We start from the raw sequence: 26,995 nt of genomic DNA on the forward strand, positions 1-26,995 counted from the left end.
TGTGGCATCTTCCCACCCAAAAATAAAGTAGGTTCATTTTGCTATGGCATAGAAAAGGGAGATGATGAGAGCCAATTATGATACATTTTATGCCATACTTTATGCCTTTCCATACACCTTCATAACCATTTCCCCATTACATTTCTGTTCCATTTTCATATCATTTTATCATTTATGTTGCATATGACTAAATATATATAAGTGATATTTAATATCGTTTTGGAATAAAAAGATGAAAATTAATTATTGATTGTTTTTATTAATAAGCATTGTCACTTTACACCTTGGCAAAAATATAGCTTGCAGCATGCATATTTCCTGTCACCTGTTTCACAAGAGCTTCCTGTCACTTTCAAGTCAGGAATTGTTGTCATCAGTAACCTCTTCACATGCTAACCATGTACCAGATCCAAACAAGCACAAGCAACCGTGAGATTATTGATAAATAAATCTGATTAGAGATGCATTTGCCAGCTATATAAACAAAAACAAAATCTTCTATTTTAGTTGTCTGTTATAACAAGACAATATTTAATTTGTGTCCAGCAAAAAATAAAGAAAAATAAAGTTGACCAAGGTTCCACGTGTGTCAATTTTATGCTGGAGAAATCAACCTGTGGTGGAGATGTATGGTAAATCGCTGGAGGATAAAACTGCAAATCTTCACGTCTTTTATTTTTATATGTTGTTGTAACAAAACCAAATTCAATCTATGGCCAGCGCCCAAGGTTGCAAATAAGCCATTATTTTGTTGGCTACATGCCAAAGTAAACTATGTTATCTTATGCCACCTTACATGATGGTTGTTATAGCCCTGAGCTATATATTAGCAACTCTAAGGCAGATTATTGTATGCAGAATTCTGTATCATTTTTTGATAATAAAAACGGTGTATCTTCTGATCACGACAGAGTAGAAAAGCTCTTGTTCTGTCCACCGCGCAAACCAGGAGCAAGGGCCCACTCCTTGGGGAAGCTCAGTGATTTCTGTACATTTTCTTATTTCAGTTTGTGTGTTTCTGTAGCATTATCTTGTTACTGATTGGAGTGATTTATTTCTGCAAACAGTTTGCTTGTAATTCAATCATGAATTATGGTATTATTATAAGTTACCGGTTCTTCCCTTTTTGGCCTGGGTCCGGGTCCTGGTTCGTGCCCAGTCCTGGTTCGGCCCGAGTTCGACCTGGGTTCCACCTGGGTCCTTCCCAGGTGGCCGGGTTCCCTGTGCATCCACCTGGGAAGGACCCGAGTGGAACCCAGATCGAACCCAAGAGGACCCAGGTGAACCTAGGAGGACCCGCGTGAACCCAGGCCCGTGGGTTCCCAAATACAAGGCCCACGGATCAAAAAAACAATTAAAAACTTGAATAAAAAACAATAAAAAAAGAGTTGAATCAGTTGAAACTTGAAACTTGAATAAAAAACAATAAAAAAAGAGTTGAATCAGTTGAAACTTGAAACTTGAATAAATAACAATAAAAAAGGAGTTGAATCAGTTGAAACTTGAACTTGAATATTATCTTTTTTGCAAATTATGAATATGATATTAGACTTTAGTTATTAGTTTACTGATTACATTTGCGATATATGAATATTTATTGGCATTGGCAATTATGGATTTATCATTTATCATTTATCATTTATGTATGGAAAGTCACATTGTATATTTTATTTTTGTATGGATTGTATATATTGAACATATATATAATATATGTATGGACGAACCCATACCTGTACCCAAGAATTTTTATTTTTTGCCGAATCTGAACCTGAACCGGTAACTTAGGTATTATTTGTTGAACCGTTTAACAGTACAATAATTCTTAGATCAAAATGCTTTAATGTTGTTCCTATCACCAAGAAGTGACAGTTCCTGTCACTGGAGTTATTTTGGTTTGTTGTAGGTTTATTTTCATAGCTACATTGATAACCACTCATCTCACGACTTTCACCCCTTTGTAGCATATAGCCCCGACACCTTTCACAAGCTTACAATCCTCGGATTGACATTTAGACCAAGTTGAAGCGAGTTTATTCCTCACCCCAATGTTGGCCTATCATTTTGGTGCCATTGCCGGGGAGAGGTGTCAAAGGCCTATTAGCTTGGTGAGTTGAGTTAGGACCAATGCACCAAGGTGAAAGTTCGCGCAATTGTCAACCTTCCCTAGGTGATTAACCTTGTTTTGCTCTGTTTTAAATCATATAGATGCATTGTTTGTAGGTAGATCTTAGAAGATAGTTCATCATTTATATATATCCACACCCATTGTTATGAGTCAATTGAAAAGAAAGCAATAAGTTGAAGAAACAACACAAAAACATTAAAAATCTTGCATTTTCAAGAGAGTTCAAACATTTCAATTTGGGATGAAAAATGCTTCAGAAATGAAGAATCTAAATGCCACGCAAGAGGAAGCGCGCCCTGGGCGCTGCCCCAGGACCCCACAAGGGGGCATTGCCCCTTGACCCCGCTGGGGGCTGCTGCCCCCAAACCCCTGCTTTCAAATTTAAAAACAAAAGAAGAAATTGGTGGGGAAATCGCATCGAACCAAGGTAATGTTTTTATCTCTCCTCTATCTAATGAATGCAATATAGATTATCCTAATCTTCCATTATCATTGTCACATGCATCTACAAATGTTCTTCCTATGTCTGAGCAAGAACAAATAATTGATGAATTCTTAGAAGGACAATGGATTTTTGCAAATGAATCAATTCATGAAAATTTAACCAATTGTTCTAATTGTTGTGAGGAAGAAGCTAAGTGCACATGCTCGGTTGATGAAGAGGATGTGGTGATAGATATACAAGCTATGAGTGAGCCTTGACATGACAAAGGTGAAAGTGCACAAGTATTCTTTGTAACTCAAGGGCAACTTCACATATCAAGTTGGGAAGATCAAGGTATGATTAATGATGTTAACATGTCTTATCATTCTACTGGATTTGAAAGGCAACATGTTTCTTCAGTAAATGCTTCTCCCTCAAGTATGTATGGTGACTATCAACAATCTCCATACTAACTAGAATGGAAAAATGGATGCTCACAACAACCACAATATCCACCATTACCACCTCCAGCATTATCATCTCCATTATGCCCATCCTACTTAATCCCACCCACTCTATATCCACAACAATTCTTACCACTTTCATTATACCATTCATATAATATACCATCCACTTCACCATATCCACCAAAGGCAACCATGATGCCTAATAAAACAGTACATAATAAGGTGGTTGAAACTACATATTATAATGCAAATCCAAGGATCCCTTTACATTTCATTAATGTGCTTGAAATTGGTGAATCACAATTGCAATTTGTAATAATAATATATATAACTAAAGAATGTGATTTTAGTTTAAATGAATTACAAGAACAAAGCGATCAATTAAAATATATGCAAAATAGTTCTTCTGTGATGTCCCCTTCTAGTTGACATCTGTCAGCTGAGTAGATTAGCCTATCACTGACCCTCGTAGGCTGATGAGGTTGGGTAGAGGGTCCTCCAGAGTTTGATTCACCATCTTCAGAGCGAGCACTCCAGGTCTGGTTTTCGTTTGAGGTCTCCAGGACTCTGTTTGAGATACTTTCTATTTTTAGCAGTCCTGCTATTTATAGCCAGTAGGTTGGGCAAGGACAGATTATGGTTTGGCAGTCTCCAATTCAAACGGCAGGCATTTCTAATGAATACTTAGAGAGATATTAATATTTAATTATTTTTAATTAAATATTAAATGGCAAACTTTAATGTTTTAATGTTTTAAAAGTCACTTTAAGTTATAACTTAAGTGAGGGTCTATTTCTCATCAGATGGGGCCAGTTTTATATTAAATGGAAAATGATTTATTTTTTGACACTTCAATAGTCAAAAATAAATAATAAAAGTTAAAACATTATTAAAGGCCAAATCGCACCTTTCTTGGGAATCGCGCCAACCCTAAATGGAGATGATTAAAGAAGATTTTAGGTCTTCTTTCATTATGCTAAGTTTTTGGATAATTTGTTTTGGAGCGCTGAGAGGAGTTTTGGCCTAGGGTTTCAGCAGAAGATTCTTCTGCAATGATTAGAGATATCGGTACAGGAAAACGTGGGATTCTTATGCAACAACATCAGAGGTTGTGAAATATCAGCTGATCTTGCTCTTCCAGTTGGTTTCATTCAGGAGCCAAGTTTGTGCTTATTAATCAGAGAGGCACCGCCTTTTCTCCAGTATTAGGCTGTAGCAGCAAGAGGGAAACAGAGGCATCCATGAGAGATTTTTTTATCAGTGGCTGTACGGCTGCCTGGAAAGTAGCGCCAAACACCTGAAGGGCTACGATTTTCATATTGGAGGAACGAAAATAAATATAAAAGAATAGCAGAAGGGACGCCTTGCCTAGGTCTCTCCATCAGGCTAACATGCAAGTGATTTGGGTCAATTGGGAATAAATTATAGCTTGTTGTCATAAAAAAAACTGTGTATGACCAGCAATAAGGAAATAAGGGTTTAAACAGAATGTCCTGGTATTTATCAGTTCTTCTCTAGCTTTGCTTGTTTATGTATTGAGCATTAATAAATGATGAACAGATGTAATAAGGGTTTGATCGGTATTGTTGAGTTATAAATTGATTTCCAGCAAATGCCCATAGTCGCTTTTTTTGTGCTTAAGTTTGTCAAAATTATATTTGTTGTTACAAATTTGCAAAGAACACACTTGAAACGCAACAGGTTCAGTTAAACGTCAGTTGTCTCAGTTGAGGGCCTTTAAAGGTTCTTACAGTGGTATCAGAGCTAAATCCTACCATCATAAGGGTTTAGCAATTACATGCAGTCGCAGGAAACGGGTTCACACAGGTATTACACACGCAGCAGAGCCTTTCGTGAAGGAGAACAGAGTCTTAACAGGCAGTCAGATACCATGGGTGAAAGGCATACAGGCAGCCCAACCAGAGGTCACAGAGCTGAGGATGAGGAGACGAGAATTTTTTAGGACTATGGCTACGGGGCAGCAACAGGTTGCTCAGGCTTTACAGGCACTCACCACCATGATGGAGCGTATGAATCCTCCAAACCGAAACAATCAAGAACAAGAGGACAATAGGAGTGTAGCCAATATTCCTAGACCTCACAAGGTAGCTACACGCACAGTCGACAGGCCTTCAAGGCCTAATTTCTTGGCAGAAGAACCTGAGGATGTTGCCAGAGCTGAGGCAGAGCCTGTCTTTGTTGATAATGTTATGACGGTACATGATGAGTGGAGTCTTCTTCCACCTGATGTGAGGCAGAATCTGAATTTTGATCAGTTCATGAGGCAAAAACGGGAGGTAGAGAGAAACAGGCAAGAGAGGAGGCCTCGTTTCCAACATAGAGATCTTGAGTTTGCCACAAGCAAGCTCACTTTACCTTATTATGATGGCAGCGGTGCAGTTACAGCTAGAACTTGGATCCATAAACTGGATACATACTTCACACTGAGACCCATGATTGAAAGGGATGCAATTAAGTTTGCAACCTTACATTTGGACGGTACTCCACATGAGTGGTGGCATAATGGACTCATCACCCTCCAACATGATGAGATTACCACCTACCAGGAGTTCGGTGATTTGTTAGTAGAGAGATTTGATAAGAGAGACCCTGAGTCATACTTCCGGGAGTTAGCACAACTGAAACAAACAAGGAACTTGGAGGTGTATGTTTCAGAGTTTTTGAAGCTGTCATGCATGGTAAATAACATGTCAAATCAGCGATTAGTAGTTTTGTTTATAGAGGGACTCATGGAGCCTTTGAGAGGCTGGGTAAAGGCATTTGATCCCCCAACACTTCTACTTGCCATTAAAAAGGCACAGAGTATGGATGTGACAGCCACTCAAAATAAATTTGGAACAAACGGGTCAACATCTTTCAAAGATAATAGGAATTTCAGCAAAGGGAAAGAAAAATCAGACTTTAGAAATGATTACAAGCCAAAGCCAGCAGCCCCTCCCTTAGATCAGGAGACACTTAATGATTTAAGGCAAAAGAAACTCTGTTTTTATTGCAAAGGTCCATAATATGCCCACATTAAGTGCCTCCTTAATGTGGGCATATTATGAAGATTCTGAATCTGATCATGAAGGTCATCCTGCTGGTTATGAGAATTTAGAGGCTGAAGATGACACATAGGGGCCTCCGAGACTTGACAAAATGGTTGCAGAAGGTGATGAGCACCTTAAGGAGGCACTTCTCACGAGTATTCAACAGGAAGGGTCATTTATAATGAGAGGAGTACTTGCTGGTCAGAAAGTTATTACACTGCTGGATACCGGAGCCACACATAACTTTATTGATGCCAGGTTGGTGGAGAAGAGAGGAATCCAAACAGAGGAGTTTGAGGGCATTCGTGTGAGGGTGGCAGATGGTTACACTTTAAAGTGTAATAGGATGATTACACAACTCCCATTACGTGTAAACAATTATGAATTCAAGACTGATTTCTATGAGGTTCAGATGGGAGACACCGATTTGGTCCTTGGTATGAAGTGGTTGCATGAACTAGGCAAGTTTACACTTAACTTGCAGGAGATGGAGATGTCTTTCACCATTAATGAGAAAACACATGTGCTAAAAGCGATTAAGGACAACAATTTCAGAATGATTACACTCAGGCGGATGGAGAGGCTTGTACGCCATGATCAGACTGAGTGGGCAGCAGAGTGTATGATCATGCCCATACAGCAGGACGCTCAAAAAGTTGAATATCATCCTGACATTCAGATACTGAGAACCAAACATAGCAAGGTTTTCAGTGACATACCATCAGGGAGGCCACCAGATAGGGGTTTTGAGCACATCATTGAGCTAGAGGAGGGAGCGAAGCCAGTGATGATTACTCCATATAGACATCCGAAGCGCCTGAAAGATGAAATAGAGAAAACCATACAGGAGCTTCTGGCCATGGGACATATTCGGCCTAGTAAGTCCCCCTTTGCTTCTTCAGTTGTTTTGGTGAAGAAGAAGGATGGCACATTGCGGATGTGTATTGATTACAGGGTCCTTAATAAGTGGACGATCAAAAACAAATATCGCATTCCGTGTATTGATGAGCTCATAGATGAATTACATGGAGCCTGTTATTTTTCAAAGATTGATTTGAGATCAGGCTATCACCAGATCAGTGTTCGTGAGCAGGATATTGAGAAGACTGCTTTTCATTGTCATTATGGACATTTTGAGTTTGTGGTTATGCCATTTGGGCTAACCAATGCTCCTGCTACTTTCCAGTCCACAATGAACAAAGTCTTCAGACATCAATTGAGGAAATCAGTATTGGTGTTCTTTGATGATATACTGGTTTACAGTCGTACTTGGGAGGAGCACCTCAGTCACTTAGAGACAGTTTTGAGCATTCTGAGCAGGGAATCCTTGTATGCCAAGGAATCCAAATGTGACCTTGGAATGACTGAGTTATTGTACTTGGGCCATATTATCAGTGCAGAGGGAGTGCGGATGGATCCCGAGAAGATCTGTGCTATTGTAGATTGGCCTACTCCAGTGAACCTCACTCAGTTGCGTGGGTTCTTGGGCCTATGTGGTTTCTACTGCCATTTTGTTAACGGTTATTCGCGCCATGCGGCACCTTTGACAGACTTGATGAAAAAGGGTGCCTTCTTATGGACTCCTAAGGCCCAGGAGTGTTTTGAGAGGTTCAAGGAGCTCATGACTTCATGTCCAGTACTTGCTACACCTGACTTCTCGAAGTCATTTGAGTTACAATGTGATGCCTCTGGTGAGGGCATTGGGACGGTGCTTATGCAGGACAAGCACCCTATTGCTTATGAGAGTAGGAAACTCCGTGGACCTGAGAGAATTTACAGCATTTATGATAAGGAAATGTTGGCCATAATGCATGCACTGGCCAAGTTTAGACAGTACTTAGTGGGCAGCAAGTTCTGCATTAAGACTGACCACAATAATTTGAGACATTTCCTTGGGCAGCGTGACTTAAATGACAGGCAACAAAAGTGGGTCAGCAAACTTCAGGCTTACAACTTTGATATTTCCTATATCAAAGGCATATAGAATGTAGTTGCAAATGCCTTGTCACGTCATCCCCACCTGAATTCTATGGTCCAAATAGCAGAGGATTGGCGGCATATTATAGTGGCAAAGTACGCCAAAGATAGCTGGGCTGCAAGTGTGATAGAGGGGTCAATAGTGGACAGCAGGTATACAGTTGTAAATGAATTGATCATTTACAAGGGGAGAGTGTACTTGATCCCAGGATCGGAGTTGAGGAGTAGGGTACTGCGGTTTTGTCATGATGAACCGATAGCAAGACATCCCGGGTTTTTCAAAACCTACAGACAGGGTCGTGAGCGCTTCACATGGAAAGGGCTCAAGGCGGATGTTCTACAGTATGTTAGAGAGTGCCCTGTTTGTCAGCAGAATAAACAGGAGCATACATACCCTGCTGGTTTACTTCAGCCACTTCCAATTCCTGACAAGAAGTGGAAATGTTTGTCTATGGATTTCATCACAGGGTTACCAAGAGCGCAGGGACGTGATTGCATATTTGTGGTTGTGGATCGTTTGATGAAGTATGCTCACTTCTATCCGATCACCACCACTTATTCAGCTATTCAGGTAGCAGAGTTATTCTTCAGAGAGGTATTCAGATTACATGGGTTGCCTCGAACTATTGTCAGTGATAGGGACACGCGGTTTTTGAGCCACTTTTGGCAGGAGCTTTTCAGAATATGTGGGACCGAGATTACACCGAGCACCAGTTACCACCCTCAGACTGATGGCCAGACTGAGATAGTTAACAAATGGGTGGAGGGATACCTCAGGAACTATATTTCAGGGCAGCGAAAGGCGTGGGTGAAGTGGATTTACCTCTATGAGTACTGTTACAATACCACTCACCACATGTCCATTCAGATGACTCCATTTACAGCATTGTACGGGTATGAACCTCCCAGTCTCATTGACTTATTGCTGAGTGACAGTAGGGTGCCTAGTGCAGTACTGTTACAATACCACTCACCACATGTCCATTCAGATGACTCCATTTACAGCATTCTACGGGTATGAACCTCCCAGTCTCATTGACTTATTGCTGAGTGACAGTAGGGTGCCTAGTGCGGGAGACATGGTACAGGAGAGTCAAGACATTGTGAAGACTCTTAAGGAAAATATAGCCAAGGCACAAAATCAGCAAAAACAATATGCTGATCAGAAGAGGACAGAAAGGTCATTTGAGGTAGGAGACATGGTGTATTTGATGTTGCAGCCTTATCGACAATCTACTCTCAAGAGGAGTGGAGCAGAGAAGCTCAAGCCTCGATATTATGGCCCTTTCAGAGTAACCAGGCGTATAGGTGAGGTGGCTTATGAGTTGGATTTACCAGCAGATAGCAGAGTACACAATGTGTTTCATGTGTCACGTCTCAAAAAAGCGTTGGGACACCGTATTGTTCCTTCCACGGTCTTACCACCCCTGGATGATGAGGGGAAGTTGATACTCGTACCTGAGGCTATCATTGAGTTCAGGGAGAGGAATTTCAGGAGATGAACTATCACAGAATACCTGGTGAAATGGAAGGATTTGCCGGTAGAGGATGCTACTTGGGAAAGCGAGGAAATTTTACACCATCCGAAGTTGAGATTGCTTGAGGACAAGCAATTTCACGAGGGGCGGACTGTGATGTCCCCTTCTAGTTGACATCTGTCAGCTGAGTAGATTAGCCTATCACTGACCCTCATAGGCTGATGAGGTTGGGTAGAGGGTCCTCCAGAGTTTGATTCACCATCTTCAGAGCGAGCACTCCAGGTCTAGTTTTCGTTTGAGGTCTCCAAGACTCCGTTTGAAATACTTTCTATTTTTAGCAGTCCTGCTATTTATAGCCAATAGGTTGGGCAAGGACAGATTATGGTTTGGTAGTCTCCAGTTCAGACGGTAGGCATTTCTGATGAATACTTAGAGAGATATTAATATTTAATTATTTTTAATTAAATATTAGATGGCAAACTTTAATGTTTTAATGTTTTAAAAGTCACTTTAAGTTATAACTTAAGTGAGGGTCTATTTCTCATCAAATGGGGCCAGTTTTATATTAAATGGAAAATGATTTATTTTTTGACACTTCAATAGTCAAAAATAAATAATAAAAGTTAAAACATTATTAAAGGCCAAATCGCATCTTTCTTGGGAATCGCGCCAACCCTAAATGGAGATGATTAAAGAAGATTTTAGGTCTTCTTTCATTATGCTAAGTTTTTGGATAATTTGCTTTGGAGCTCTGAGAGGAGTTTTGGCCTAGGGTTTCAGCAGAAGATTCTTCTGCAATGATCAGAGGTATCGGTACGGGAAAACGTGGGATTCTTGTGCAACAGCATCAGGGGTTGTGAAATATCAGCTGATCTTGCTCTTCCAGTTGGTTTCATTCAGGAGCCAAGTTTGTGCTTATTAATCAGAGAGGCACCGCCTTTTCTCCAGTATTAGGCTGCAGCAGCAAGAGGGAAACAGAGGCATCCATGAGAGATTTTTTTATCAGTGGTTGTACGGCTGCCTGGAAAGTAGCGCCAAACACTTGAAGGGCTACGATTTTCATATTGGAGGAACCAAAATAAATATAAAAGAATAGCAGAAGGGACACCTTGCCTAGGTCTCTCCATCGGGCTAACATGCAAGTGATTCAGGTCAATTGGGAATAAATTATAGCTTGCTGTCATAAAAAACCTGTGTATGACCAGCAATAAAGAAATAAGGGTTTTAACAGAATGTCCTGGTATTTATCAGTTCTTCTCTAGCTTTGTTTGTTTATGTATTGAGCATCAATAAATAATGAGCAAATGTAATAAGGGTTTGATCAGTATTGTTGAGTTATAAATTGATTTCCAGCAAATGCCCATAGTTGCTTTTTTTGTGCTTAAGTTTGTCAAAATTATATTTGCTGTTACAAATTTGCAAAGAACACATTTGAAACGCAACAGGTTCAGTTAAACGTCAGTTGTCTCAGTTGAGGGCCTTTTAAGGTTCTTACATCTTCTTTATATAATACATCACAACTTTTAGAAGATATTCACACATATAAAGAAGCATTTCAATTTGAATCTATCTTAATCATTGAACTCATCTATATGTGTGCTGAAATTAATATTGCAATCAGAGTTCAACTATGTGCTCTAATGATTCAAGAATTGTGTGGAGTGGGGAATGAATGCCTACACAATCTATCTTTTAATACTTTTATACTCAAACATATAGATCTTTGGAGGCCTACAGTAAAAATGTGCATTACCCACATACTTGTTGATTTAGGCCCACCAATAATTGTTTAAGCACAACTCTATGAGTTTGAATGGATTAAAAACCATACTACACATACAATATTGTGACCGTTCATTGACAAGAATCAAGGTTTCAACATATACATATCTTTTTCATTCTTGATTCATTGGATTATCTTGCAATGACCATTCATTGAACATGCTCAAGGTGTCGTTTACTGTGTCATTGTATTTCTTGATCCCTTGGATTATCCTACCACCCTCATGAGTTTGTGTAGTATGAAATTTTGTGTAGTATGAAATTAAGTTGGGGGTGTGGGGGGGGGAGGAAATCCCTTGAATTTTGGAAATCCTTGGTTGATTCTTGACAAAGACTTCATTGATTGTTTCATTGGTGCTTCTAATAAAACCACATGTGTGAGCTTTGGACAAAATCAAGGTATGCATTCTTGTGTTAGTTTGAATTGAATTTATATCATGTTTACACAAGCATTCATTGTAATTCATCAATTTTATTATTATTAAGTATTTATTCATACATATAACTCTACCATTCATTTTCTCATATATAAAATTATTATAATGGAGGTATTGGATGGATGATATTTCTTTACTATACTTGATATGCTTGGTCTTGAGAACATGGTTACAAGTTTCTTATGACGACACCTTTGCACCAGTACCAATTGAGGATACTTCTCTACAAGCACATCGAAAGACACATTTTGTTAGCCTTGCTAACTAGATGGTGACAAGCAAGTTTCTTCTGTGCTTCACTCTTGGAGGTCACAAAAGGATTTTTATGCCAAGTGTTCAAAATTAATGGACATAAATTCTCTTTTTCACCATCCTTGTTGCTAGACCATGTGGAGGACACAATGCAAATTGGTGTAACAATGAATCCTGCAGTACTATGTTCATTGGCTAATTTTTCACAAGCCACACATCCAAGGATAACTTGAAGACATGTGGGGGGCCTTACAAGGAGCTTGAGTATATTCTAATGCAGATTATTGCACTTCATCATACAAATTGCTTCATCTACCTATCTAAAGCTATATGGATTTGTTGGGAGACTACCATTAGTCTTTCACTACATTGCCTTATCTTTGGAAGATTGCTTCTTTCGTAAGTACATTCAACTAAGTGATTTGGCATGTCTTCTACAGTTCTACAGTCAGCTTTTAGACATGGTGGCATGAGCTAAACGGGATCATGGATTTTTCATAGTCATGCTATGAGAATATGCATGGTCCATCTCGATGAAGGTATATTTCTTGTTTTTGGTCATCATTTCAAGTTCTACATGCAAAGGGCTTCCAAAGGAACTCTAGATTTGGATGGTATCACTTCAGCATCCATACGAAATTTTAATTTCTTTGGTCATTATATGCAGGTTTTCACAAGACAAAAAAAAAGGAAAAAATAAAGAGAAAAAAGAAAAAAAAGAAAAAAGCAATAAATTCTAACAATGAAAACCTTCAGGCATTGTTAGACAACTACAATTTGAAAACCAGTTTCTGGTGGATTGTAGTTGAAATAAATTCTTAGTGGTGAAAACTGTTTTTACAGAGCTACTGAGCAGTGGGTGATTGAAAACTGGCTTGCCAGCGGTCACTTGTCGTTATCAAAAATGAAAAAATTAAAAATTAAAAAAAAATGCAATAATTGGTGTTCTTCCTCTGAGCTACTCATTTTTCAGGAACACTTAGATGCTTCTATGGAGTTTCACTCTTTGGGTGTTTCTAGCATCTCCTGTCGCTCCCTTGTGCAATTATGCTCTAGTTTGTTGTGGTCACCGTTACTTTGATCGCCTATCGCAAGTGTTACACATTCAGTTGAGGTGTTATCGACAATGGATTCATCTCCCATCAGTTTGATCTATAATGCTTCAGTCAAAGGGTGATCTTTCATGGAGTTGCACTGCCAATCACAATTTTTGGTTCCTTCCTTGCTAGCGGCTCACGGTTGCTGAGTGCTTTTGGCTACCTGACCTTGGCATAATTGGACATGCAAGTTGGTAAAACAATCAATTTTATTTTTCATTATTTTATCTCTAACTTTATTAATATTTCTTATTATATTAATCATATGTGCAACATCCATACCTCTTCTCTCCTGGTTTCCTGAGGACGGTCAACCTTTTAAGTTGCAGGAGGTATACCATCCTTATTACCTATCTTTTCACCCATTATTTCACTTTATCCTTAATCATCCCTTCATAGTTCACCATGCATGATCATTTCATATTGCTTATCATTTTGCCGTTCATATTCCTTATCATTTCATTCTTCATGTTGCTTATCATTTCACCCATTTCACATAGCTAGAAGTGGAGATAATTTTCCATGATACCTCCTAGAAGTGGAGATAATTTTCCATGATACCTCCTATATATAGCATTTGAAAAATTGATGTTGCGCAGAATAAAAAAAATTGAAAAGTTAAAAAAAGAAAGAAGAATGGAGGAAAAATTAAACGTTGGATTGCATATTGAGCAAAAACATGAAGCTTTTTATGAAGAGATGGTGCAAAATAATTGAAAGTAATACATGAAGGTTTCTATGAAGAGGAATTGATAGAAAAATTGAAAGAACATGTAGTCAAGGGTGAAGGAGAAGGCGAATGCTATAAATCCAAAAGGCTATCAATTCAAATCAAAGACCTCTCAATTTTAATGATTGCACGAGGACATGCAATATGCTAAGTTGTGGGGAATGATGAGAGCCAATCATGTTCCATTTTATGCCATACTTTATGCCTTTTCATACACCTTCATAACCATTTCCCCATTTCATTTCTATTCCATTTTCATATCATTTTATCCTTTACGTTGCATATGATTAAATATGTATAAGTGATATTTAATATCGTTTTGGGATAAAAAGATGAAAATTAATTATTGATTGTTTTTATTAGTAAGCATTGTCACTTTACACCTTGGCAAAAATATAGCTTGGAGCATTCATATTTCCTGTCACCTATTTCACAAGAACTTCCTGTCACTTTCAAGTCAGGAATTGTTGTCATCAGTTACCTCTTCACATGCTGACCATGTACCAAATCCAAACAAGCACAAGCAACCGTGAGATTATTGATAAATAAATCTGATTAGAGATGCATTTGCCAGCTATATAAACGAAACCAAAAATCTTCTATTTTAATTGTCTGTTATAACAAGACAATATTTAATTTGTGTCCAGCAAAAAATAAAGCAAAATAAAGTTGACCAAGGTTCCAGGTGTGTCAATGTTATGCTGGAGAAATCAACCCGTGGTGGAGATGTATGGTAAATCGCTGGAGGATAAAACTGCATATCTTCACGTCCTTTATTTTTATATGTTGTTGTAACAAAACCAAATTCAATCTGTGGCCAGAAGCCAAGGTTGCACGTAAGCCATTATTTTGTTGGCTACATGCCAAAATAAACTATGTTATTTTATGCCACCTTACATAACGGTTGTTATAGCCCTGAGCTATATATTAGCAACTGTAAGACAGATTATTGTACGCAGAATTCTGTATCATTTTTTGATAATAAAAACAGTGTATCTTCTGATCACGACAGCATAGAAAAGCTCTTGTTCTGTCCACCGCGCAAACCAAGAGCAAGGGCCCACTCCTTGGGGAAGCTCGGTGACTTATGTACATTTTCTTATTTCAGTTTGTGTGTTTCTATAGCGTTATCTTGTTATTGACTAGAGTGATTTATTTCTGCGAATAATTTGATTGTAATTCAATCATGAATTATGGTATTATTTGTTAAATCGTTTAACAATACAATAATTCTTAGATCGAAATGCTTTAATGTTGTTCCTGTCACCAAGAAGTGACAGTTCCTGTCGCTGGAGTTATTTTACTTTGTTGTAGGTTTATTTTCATAGCTGCATTCATAACCACTCATCTCACGACTTTGACCCCTTTGTGGCATATAGCCCCGACACATTTCACAAGCTTACGAACCCCGGATTGACATTTAAACCAAGCTGAAACTAGTTTATTCCTCACCCCAGTGTTGGCCTATCACGAGAGAGCACAAACATGTAAGAGAGAACCCAATCAGAAGGCAAAAGCTATCAAAAAGTTAACAGTTGCAAATGAGCCATTGGTAAATGTTGAAGTTTATGACAAGTCAATTCATCTACCACAATTCCAATCTAGAAATGTTCTTCCACCCCAGCTATATATATAAAGTCGGTATCAGTTCCAAGTCCTAAATACATAAACTCCCTTCAAGGCTGCCCTGATAAGTAAAGCCATCCACCACAATACAATCCTAAAACATTCTTCTACCTCAGCAATATCTATAAATATGGTATAGGTTACAAATCCTAGATAGATGACAACCATTTGAAGCTGTTCAGATACACAATGAGGAAATGTCTAAAAGTACCCCCAGATCCTAGGAATAAAATTAGAATAGGATAACAAGAATGGAGGTAGGTAGGAACACAATGAGAATGACCAGGGAACAAAGGGCAGAGACATGTCACTGTTGAACATGGAAAATGGAAAGCTAAAAGTAACAAGACTACATAGCAAGTGTGAATGATCTTAAGTAAAAAGTCTCCTAATCTTGAAAACGAAGAGAACACAATCTTTATTTTAATCTTTGAACAAACTTGTCAATGCAGAAAGACTTTAAGTATGAAAAGAAAGTTGGATTTGCTTCAATCTTTGAGGGGACTCTAGAAAACAGGAAGTTGTAAAATCTGAGGAGAAAGTTGGATATCCTTCCTTGAAGTTTATTGGTAAGTTTACTCGTAGAGCAGTGAGGTTGGTATGAAATAAGATTTTGTGTTCCACTTTGCTGTAGCAGTACCTATTTTTAAAGTTTGTCTGATTACTTCCTGTGTTTGTTTTATACACATCAGTATATCTTTCATGCATGGTTTCCTGTGTTTGTTTTAGGCAAATTAATATACTTTTCATGCATACTTCCTGTGTTTGTTTTAGGCAAATCAATGCAGGAAAAGAACATCCAAAAACAGATGCTCAATAACTCAGGTGAGCAAAAGTATTTTATTCAAATGTAAATAAGCTAATCCAGCTACTGACCTTTAAAGTGTTAGTCCGGAGGCATGTAGGTGGAGGAGATTCGTTTGCTTCAATAAGCTCTACTGCTTCAGCAACAGGAAACATCTGAAGTTTGGAAACCACATTTTAGAGTCATTCAGCACTATATCACCTCATTTAATTTTTTTCGGAAAATCACTAAGCTGCAAACAAAGTGCTAAAATGGTAATAAAACAAAACACTGGAATAGAGAATAACAACAAAATTCCAAAAATTTAGGCTTAAACCTCGAGGAAGGTCTGGATCAAATAGTCATTGTAGCCATAATATAGAGACAAATCTGCAACAAGCTGCTCAGTATAGTCCTTCCGAGTAGACCCTTTTTGCCTTAAAGCTTTGAAATTGGACAGGACCCTAACAACTAATACAAAGGATTGGCATGTATCATTAATGAACACTATCAAACACAGTCCAAATAGATGAAACAAGTGATGCCTTATGATCTAGAAATTAATGCAATAACAATCAAAATTAAAGCATACCCTCTTTTATTCTCCTCTTAAGGTTTGGGAGATCAGGCGGGCGCTTCCCCTCTTCTTCAAGCTCCTGAAAGTCAGTATAAAACATATGAACAAAGGCAAAAAATAAGAAATGAACCATCATAGCCTAGTTCCCCGAACTTTCAGTTTCACCTTGACATGTATACAAACTAATAAATGCTCAAGCAGACATGTCTGCCATGCAGCATATATGTGGGTGTCTGTTACAGAAAATGTTCAATTCATGCATTCTACATCTCAAGCAACAAGAGAAAACACAGGTAAGAGAGTCACAATTATTTATCGAACCAAGAGACACAGAGAGATCGAAAAATTATATTAAAGTTGATGAATAACCAAAATATAAAGGAAGCTAGAATAGCTAACCAAAGAATATGGGATAAAAATCAACACGGAAAAATGAAATTTATGATCATGTTGAGCACTAAACCATAAGCCCAGGGAAAGACGCAAGCACTGAATAAAATTTACTGACTTGAGCAGTGGGCAGTATGAAATCATCGGGCTCTTGCTGAATATTCAGCTTCAATTCAGCATCTGCTTCATCGTGCTCTCTTTCCTTTTCAGCATCCAAAATACGAGACTTCTTCTCAATGTCCAGCTCCTCCTCTTCACTTTCTTCTGCATTCAAAGAATAAATATGAGCTTGCCAATAAACAAAACAATAATAATATTAAGTTTTAGAATGGCTTGCCTTGGTCCGAATCATGAGCGGTGAGCTTGTCCCCCTCGATAAAATCGTCTCTTAGAGGTTCACCGTCTGATGAAATATCACTGTCAAAGCCATTCGCATAAAATCCCTCCTCTTCCTTATCAGACGCAGAAGGAGAGGGAGAGGCAGAAGCGGCGGCGTCCTCTTCAAATAAGTTGCTTTTGCTGCGTGATGGAACGGAATCAGTGTGCTGAGCAATTTTCTTCTTCTTAAGAGTGTTGGGATGAACCTTCTTCACTGCACCTGCCTTTCGTTTCTTCATCACACCAGCCATGGACGAAAGGAGAAGTTGCAGAGGGAGGTCTGAGTTAAACCTTTAGAAAAAATTCTAAACCCTCTAATATATTTCAAAAGATATAAAAATAATTTCTTTTAGCCAGTTTAGGTTATCGTGATGAAATAAATTGCGTCGCTCTCAAAGAGGCATCGAATTCTACTCGCCTAGACCTATCATTTACAAAACTCCTTGCTACCCATCGATGGTCCAAAATAGTGGGAGGAGTTTAGTCATAGGAAGAAAAATTGAATAAAAGAGAATAATAAATGTTAAGTGGAACATCAATTTTTATGAATGTCTTAATATTGACTAGGAAATTAAAAATATGTGGGAAAGTTTAGGATTATCATGTAGATGAAGTAAATTGGGCGGAAGAAAGCATATTATGTCAAAATGTTTAACTCGAATTGAAAAAATGGTGAAAAACATATTAAGGGGTGGTTATTAAAAGAAAAGTGAGGCTATTAATTGCATAACTAAGAACTAGATCGCATCATCTTAGGTGTGAAACTAGTAGATGGAATATATTTATGAAAGTTTAGAAGACAAAATTTGCATATTTTGTGGTAAGGGAGTAGTGGAGATGAAATGGCACATTATTATGGAGTGCACAACTTAAAAGGATATTTGTACTCAATTTGACAACAACTAGAAAGTTGCTTGTACAAGCTATTTAAAGAAGCGGGGATTAACACAATTGTTACTATATGCCTGGAATGTGGTATCGACCTGCAAGAGGAGAAAACAATTCAAACACACACATGAAACATTGCATTAGAGGTGTCACTACTTGACAAGTGGATGGGTGGAGAGGAGCGGCAAGTAGAGTGGCGAGAGGGAAATTCAATTTTCAAATCTGGGGATGGTGGAATTCATGGGGATGGCAGTCTTTCTGTGGGTGGAGCTGGTAATCATGTTGGTCCCCAGGCTTCTCAGGGTACCGAGGGGGACAAGACGACAGTCAAATCGGTGGAAGAGAAAGATTCCAAAACTGGGGACCCACATGATAGAGGTAAAAAAAGGAAATGGTCTGCTCTTTTTGGAGTCAGGCCTCTAGTGAAATCTGGTCTTTCAGAAGTTAAAAATATCTCTGATTCGACAACAGGGGGTTTTGCTATTTCTGTTCTAGATAAGCTAGTTGATTTCACTGTGTCTGGCTTAGCTATGACCTTAGTGAGAAGGTTTGTTGGTTTTAGACCTAACATTGATGTTGTAAGGAATTTCATAAGGAGGAAATGGATTCTCAAAGGTCAAGTGGATGTGGCGGCTTTGCCTGGGGTTTTTTTTTCCTTTGCCTTTAATAATGAAGAAGATATGAATAAAGCGCTCTATGAAGGGCCATGGATGTTCGGCAAGTCAACCTTGGCTTTACAAAAATGGGCTCCTAACCTCCCACTGGATGAGTCCATTTTTGTATCGGTGCCTGTGTGGACGTGTCTCCCTGGCCTTCCACTGGAATTCTAGAATGAGGAAGTCTTTAAAGGGATCGCGAGATCATTTGGTGAACTTCTTTCAATCGACTCGATGACAGCAGCTAAATCAAGGTTGGTTTTTGCTCGTATTTGTGTGACTGTTAATCAAATGACGGATATGCCTCAATCTATTGAGATCCTATCTAAATTAGGGAAATGGACCCAAGCGATTGAATATGAAACTCTCCTGTTTGTTTGTTTTTATTGTAAAAAGTCGGGTCATTGGGCGAAATCTTGCCCGCTTAAGAAGAGTAAGATTAGTAAAAATGATAGCAACTTGAAGCAGAAATGGCAAACGAAAGGGAAAAATGATGAACTACCTTTAGAGGTTGTCCCTGAGAAGGAAGTGACCGAGATGGAAAATGAGGAAAAGAAGGGTGTGAATAGTAACATTGGAAAATTTGTTTGTGAGTGTTATAACAATTATAAAGAAAGCAACAAGGAGGAAGAGCATGGGAAAGAAGAAAAGGTTCAAAAATCTTAATCAGAAGATCAGAAGGTTGGTCCTATCATCCAAGGTAAAGTTGATGAGAGTTCCTATGATGATGCTTCGACTTCATCTAATAATAAAGAAAATGAGGAAGTCTTTAATGAAGCGCAGGACTGTAATATCTCGGATACTAAGCCTTTGTTGTTATTAACCAATGGAAGTCTGAAGCAGAATGGACATATGATCATAAATTCCCAATGTAAAACTCCTCCTAAAAGTTTGGAAATGGTGGTTATTGAGGGAAATCTTAGGATTTTCGGTACTAAAGAAGGCAAGTCAAATAATGGAGGACCCAATGTAGGTATCTCAACTAGAAGCAAGAATAAGAAAGGGGCAGATGTTGGAAGTCAGAGCAAAAATCAGGGGAGACCTTCCTTAAAGAATCAGAGGGAACAGGAAAGCTGGAAGAATCGTGCTAATGGAACACAGAGCTCTGTTGAGTCAGCCTTATCCCCGGTTAAGGTATGAAGATAATCTCTTGGAATATTAGAGGGTTGAATGCCCCCATAAGCAAGATGTGTTGCGTAATATTGTTAGAGATAATAAACCGGATGTATTACTTATTCAGGAAACTAAGATGTGTAAGGATAAAGTGGAAAGGATTAGAATATTCAAAAGTAATGGGGTGATGGGAACTAGTTCAAAGGGTGCCTCAAGAGGTACAACTGTCTTTTGGAATCAGAACACTATTATAGGTAAGTAAATCGCTTCAGGGGTCAATAGGACCTCAGTCTTGCTTGAGCTATTAAGGATGACTTTGAATGGGTTATCACTAATGTCTATGCGCTTAATTCTAAAGCTGGAAGAACTAAATTCTGGAGGAGCCTGGCTGAAGGCAGATTAAGTTTTGCTGAAAAAAGTTGGATGATCATGGGAGATTTCAATACTCCTTTAAAAGAGGATGAAAAGATGGGAGACCTCCCTTTGCAACTGGAGGGTAGACAATATCTTATGGATTTTATTAATGATCAAGCTTTGATGGATGTGGATCTCCAAGGGATAAATTATACTTGGATCAATCGAAGAACTGGTTCTGATCTTATTCAAGTAAGGTTGGATAGATCCCTTATTTCTTCTGATTGGCCTTCCAAGTATAACTGTTCTTTAGCGTCAATTATTAAGATTGGATCTGATCATTATCCTATTCTTTCACTGCCAATTCAACTTCTGCTGAGTGAAATTTTCCTTTTAGATTTGAAAAAGCATGGTTATCCCACCCGTCGCTGGAAGTCTGTGTTGTTGAATGGTGGAATTCAGAGATTGAGGGAACTTCCTTATTCAGAGTTGCCAAAAAGCTTAACATTATAAAAGCTAAAGTCAAGATCTAGAACAAAGAGACTTTTGGAGATATCTTTAAAATTAAAGCTCAAATTAAGACTGATATAAAAGATGTTCAAGAGAAAATCCAAGAGGAAGGGCTTTCTGAGGATTTGAGAAATGTTGACAATGGGTTCTTGTCTAAATACCATGAAATTATCTCTAATGAAGAAACCTTTTGGAGACAAAGATCAAGAGCATTGTATTTGAAGGAAGGTGACAAAAACACCCAGTTTTTTCACTTGACTACTCTTAAGCATAGGGCGACAAATAGGATTTCTAGATTATCCTGCAATACGAGGATTTTATCAGATGAAAATGAAATAAGAAAGGAAGCTATGATTTTTTTTAGCAATCTGTTGGGAGGGGTGGATGTACTGGATATTAGAAATCAATATCTTCTTGCTGAAGCTATCCCTCCTATTTTTAATGAGGATGATAACAAAAATCTACCTCGGATCCCTTCGAGTCAGGAAATCAAAAAGGCAATGTTTTCCTTTCATGGAGATAAGTCTCCTGGTCTGGATGGATTCCTTATGTTCTTTCTCCAAAACTTCTGGCATATTGTGGAGAATGATATTTATAATAAAGTTAAAGAATTCTTTGGTTCAAGGAGGCTTCTAAAAGAACTCAATACGACCTTTATCATTCTTACTCCTAAGATCTCTGGAGCTGATTCGCTTAATAAGTTCAGACCTATTAGCCTTTGTAATTTTGTTTACAAGATTATATCTAAGGTTCTTACTTCTAGAATGTTGGATATTCTTCCCCGCATTATTTCAGCTTAGCATAATGGTTTTGTCCTTGGTAGATAGATTTTGGATTCTATTATTTTTGTTCATGAGAACAATTATTCTTTAACTGCTGCTAAAAAACAGGGCTTTTTTCTTAAGTTGGATATGTCTAAGGCATATGACAGAGTGAATTGGCAATTCCTTTTCAGAATTATGAAAGCTTTTGGGTTTGGGGAAAAGGTGATTCAGCTTTGTTCTCAGTTGACTGGAACTTCTACCTCTATAGTTATTATTAATGGATCCCCTTCTAGTTTCTTCAAAAGCACTAGAGGCCTAAGATAGGAGGATCCCATCTCTCCTATCTTGTTTACTATTTTGGCTAGAAGTTTGGGTAGATTTATTATGAGAAATATGGAAGAAGGGAAACTCAAAGGCCTTAAACCTTCATCTTCCAACATAACCTATACTCGTGAACAGTTTGTTGATGATTCGATCACAATGGGAGAAGCTACCATTAGGGAAGCAAGAAACATGAAGAGTGTTATGGATTCCTATGAAACTGCTTCTGGTGAAAAAAAAAAATTGGGATAAGAGTTCTTTGTTCTTTATCAATACCCTGAGGATAGACAAAGGAGGATAGAAAGAATCCTTGGATGCAAAATTGTTGAGTTTCCTTCAACCTATTTGGGTCTCCCTCTATGCCCAAAGCCTTCGAAGAATTTATGGATGAAGCTGGTTGATAGATTCAATACCAAGTTGGCGGGGTGGAAAGGAGCCCTCCTTAGCCAAGCAGGAAAGGTGATGTTGCTTAAAGCTACCCTTCAAAATTTGCCTATCTATGCCCTCAGTCTGTTTAAAATCCCCAGAAAGTTTGCGGAGGCAGTTGAAAGAATTTAAAAAAAAATCTTATGGTCGGGAGTGGAAGATAAAAATAGAATCCCCCTTATTTCTTGGCATAATATTTGTACTCCTAAGGTGTATGGGGGTTTGGGACTAAGGAATATCATAACTATGAATAATGCCTTGTTAGCTAAACAAATTTGGAGAATGAAAGGGGAGGAAAGAGAATGGAATTTAATTTGGAAAAAGAAATACCTTTACATGCAACCATCTAAGGGAGAATTTATGGAAAATGCTTTCTTTGTTGAAGGATCTGCAATTTGGAATGCAGATCAAACGGCTAAAGATTGGGCAGTAGTTGGAAGAATGTGGAAATTGGGGAATGGGAGAATTATTAGATTTTGGGAGGATAGATGGCTTATGGATAAACCATTGGAGGAAATTCCTATCCTTAAGGAATGGAAAGACTGGTTCAAAAGTATGTATGGAGTCTTTATTAGAGACTACTGGAGAAATGGGAAGTGGATTGAGTTCAGCCAGCTTTGTCCGGGATTAAAATTTCTAGAGATTTTGCTTTCTTCTAAAAATTTTATGGACAACATTGAGGATTGTCTGATTTGGAAGGAAACTTCAGATGGGAAATATTTTGTGTCTTCGGCAATGTCTATCCACAACAAAGTTCCGGACGAGATCCCTTTATGGGCTAAAGTGTGGATAAAGAAGTTGACGCCCAAAATTAATATCTTCTTTTGGAATTTTATCCAAAATAAGGTGTTAACTCTTGATAATCTCCATAAGAGTGGATTTGTTTTTCCTAATAGGTGTTCTCTTTGTTGCAGGGAGGAGGAGTTTGCTTGTCATATCCTCTACCAGTGTATTTTCAGTCAGGAAATCTGGAATATTATTTTTAGTAGGTGGAAGTTGAGTTGGGTTTTCCCGAACTCTTTGGAAGAGTTCTGGCAGCAATGGTATTGTCCTTCTCCTAAGTATAAGAATGTTGAGCTTTGGAAACTTACTCTCCCTAATGTAATATGGAATATTTAGAAGGAGCATAACAACATGATTTTTAGGGATAAAAGTGCTAACCCTGAAGTGATGGTGGATAAAATCTATAGGGGGATTTTTGAATGTCTAAATGGAACTAATCATGGATTAGCTGCTAAAGAAGATTTTAACACTTTGATTATTGCAAAAGATCCTAATCATGATAATCTATGGTTGGAAGGAGACTCACTTAACATAATTACATGCCTCAAGGGTGAAATTGAGCCTTCATGGACTATAGAAAATATTATTTTTAAAGCTACATAAATAATTGCTAGCTTTAAATCTATTATTATAGAACATGCCTTTAGAAAAAAAATGGGGTTGTGAATGGGTTAGCGAACCTTGGCATAAATTCCGAAGCTCGGTGTATATGGAATGGGGAAGTTAATATGGATTTTAATATTAAAGAACTTACCAGAAAGGACAAATTCATGGGGAAAGAGGGATCACACAATTAATCATGAATGTTGTAATGAGTAATATTCAAATATTTAGAAAGGTAATGATGACATGTTAGAAGGGCAGAGTCCTAATCAAGAATATTAATTCTCCACACACTTTGTGGGTATGCATTTTCAAAAATTCGAGTGTCTTTGGGAAGAAAGCTCCGAAGTTGCAGAAGAAGAGAAATTGTAAATCTAAAATGGGGGGGGATCTAAGAAGAGAGGAACCTGATAATATTTCTACATGGAAGGAGATGCCTAAGGATTGGGCAAAGCTGGAGAAAGGATTCATGACAAATTTTATGGAAAATTTGGTCAACTATGATAAAGGCAAAGTTAACCTAGCGGTAACCAAAGTCACTGAAAACTGGATAAACAGCTCCTTCAAAATTCATGGTGTTAGGTTTAAGCTGGATGTGGATCTCATTGCGACGGTTACAGGTATGCTCCACTCTAGTCTTAACTTCTTTAGAGACCTAAAAGTGTCTAATAATGCAATTAAGCTTTTTCCGCGTAAAGAGAAGGAGAGAGCGAAAATAGGAAAAGCTACGGGAAGTATTATAATGCTTCCAATATTAAAAAAATCTGGGGTTGTGTGCTTAATGCAATTATGGAATATATTATTGTGGAGGGTCCTTTTACCAGGGTCCACACATACCATTTTATGCTTTTAAATCATTTTAGACATGAGAAGAGGATTTCTTTGCCCTATTACCTCTTTAGGTCTTTGTCACCGTCTCTGAATAAGCACAGCAAGAACCCTTCTTCACATGTGCTTCATTGCGGCCTTATTCTGCTCATTTATGAGCATTGCAAGATTCTGGCTATCTAGGAAAACAAGAGATTGTCGGTGTCACTGGGGAAAGGAAAGAGGAAGCTAGAGGAAGGCGGGTCTAGCAAGGATGAGGGGATACAGAGCAAAAAAGGTAAAAAAAATACTATGGAGAAAATTCAAGAGGATAAAGGTTCAGAGGACATTGGAAAAGATGGCAGTGAGATGGAGATTGATGAGTCTGAAGGAGATGAGAGCTCGAAGGAAGAGGAAGTGGGTGAAGAGGAAGGAGGAGTTGAGGAAGTCTCTGATCAAAATAGTCCGACCCACAATGTGAGCATTGGAATTGTTAATAGCTAGCCTATGGAGGAACATGACAAGATTAATGAGGAAAGGGAAATGGAAATTGAGCAGGAGAAGGACAAGGAAACTAAGCAGAAGAAGGAGAAGGAGAATTCGAGCAAGGATTAGGATAAAGCTGGAGAGGGGATAATTCTGGATAAACTCAAAAACCAGTCCAAGGCTCGTATGGGGTTTGACAGGTGGGTTTATGAAGGAATAAAGAATCTGGAAAAAATTGATAAGCAACAGGAAGAGAAAGGGAAGAAAGTTGAAATAAACCAGGAATAGTGGAATAAAGGAATGGAGGAAAAAGTGGAGAAGCTGGAAGCTCAGATTGGTAATCTGGAGGAAGGAAAAACAATTATGAAAAACTTTCTACTAATGATTTCGGATATTCTTTCCTCTATGACTAAGAATTTAGAGGAAATTACCAAGTTCCTCGATGGTTCCAGCACCCCCAAACCTATCGTGGATCTAGATATTGATGAGGATGCTATCGAGGTAGGAACAGTGGAAAGTGCTCCTGGTGGTGCAGCAAAAAGAACAAGGGAAAGCATGAAAAAAGTTGTTGTGGCCTCTTCCAAACAAATCCCTAACTTTAGGGATAATATTAAAGATTTGCAAGGGATTAGCGGAAATTTGGCTAATGCCCTAAAAAACATTAAGTAATTTGTTTTTTGTCTCTTTTCTGTTATGGTTGGATGTGGCTGGTTTTGTTGGGCTTTTTTGTTGATTTTTGCCCATAATTGTGTTGGTTTTTTGGCAGTTTGTCTTTTCTTGCTACTTAATGCTTTTATCTTTTAGGAATATTTTATAAAGGGTTTCGAGATCCCTTCAAAACCAGCTTTTCCCGTAATCAAAAACATTGCATTAGAGGTTAGAAATCCAAACAAAGCAAGTTAAATGAATCCAAACTCTTTAAAATCGTTTCAAGTTCCTCTATCTCCAAGGATCTTCAAGATTCAAGGTGCTCTCAGCTTGGAAGAGCACTTGATTATTTAAGATGACAACCTAAAGAACGAGATTTAAATGATTCTAAGATCTAAATGGAATGAAACCAAATCCTAGTGATGATTTAGATATGAAACTAGATGATGATAGGATGCAAGATATTAATATGAAGCTTAAACTAGTATGGAAATTATACTAAGATGAAGCTAATATGATATGAGATTAACATGATATATCTAAGATTATAATGTTATCAAAATGATCTAAAATGCTATTCTATCAAAGAGAGATAATATGCTTAATGTTATGAGACTATAAGTTTGATGCACAAAGACTTGATTATTTTGAAGAAGGAATGTGCTCTATTTATAGGGAAAATAGGGCAATGGAGGGTTGAGATTGAACAATCTCAACAAGGGCTGGGATTGAAAGTTAATCAATCCATGTTTACAATTCTCACCAATGAAATGGTGACAATTGTCAACAAAAGGTTGCTTGAGAGGAGATGAAAGAAGCATTAAATGCTCGAGAAGACATGGAGGTTACCTTAGGAGGTAAGGGTATGGTTAGGTTAGTGGATAATTAATGGATAAAGCCTTTACTCAAGGGATAAACTCTTGTGCAAGGGTTAATATGATAACCAAGGTTAAAGCCATGAATGCTTGATGAGACCCTTGGGTTAGATGAGGGTTGAGTTGGAGAGAAAGTCTCTAATCGTGCAAGAAGGTTGAGTTAACCATTGATGGTTAGGAAGATTTT

General features: G+C 38.1%; 1 protein-coding gene across 1 annotated transcript in view; it reads right to left on the bottom strand.

The window, feature by feature from the left end:
* Nucleotides 1–17,945, bottom strand: part of LOC131077429 (26S rRNA (cytosine-C(5))-methyltransferase NOP2B) — a 47,633-nt gene extending 29,688 nt beyond the window's left edge. The window contains exons 1-5 of the mRNA XM_058014923.2: nt 17,534–17,945; nt 17,315–17,460; nt 16,822–16,885; nt 16,567–16,700; nt 16,322–16,405 (exon numbers count right to left, since the gene is read on the bottom strand). Coding sequence (XP_057870906.1) covers nt 16,322–16,405; nt 16,567–16,700; nt 16,822–16,885; nt 17,315–17,460; nt 17,534–17,825 — 720 coding nt within the window. The 5' untranslated portion in view covers nt 17,826–17,945. The remainder of the gene's footprint in view (nt 1–16,321; nt 16,406–16,566; nt 16,701–16,821; nt 16,886–17,314; nt 17,461–17,533) is intronic.
* Between the last annotated feature and the right edge of the window lie 9,050 nt (nt 17,946–26,995).

This window comes from Cryptomeria japonica, chromosome 3, assembly GCF_030272615.1.
Source record: "Cryptomeria japonica chromosome 3, Sugi_1.0, whole genome shotgun sequence".
Taxonomy (NCBI): Eukaryota; Viridiplantae; Streptophyta; class Pinopsida; order Cupressales; family Cupressaceae; genus Cryptomeria; species Cryptomeria japonica.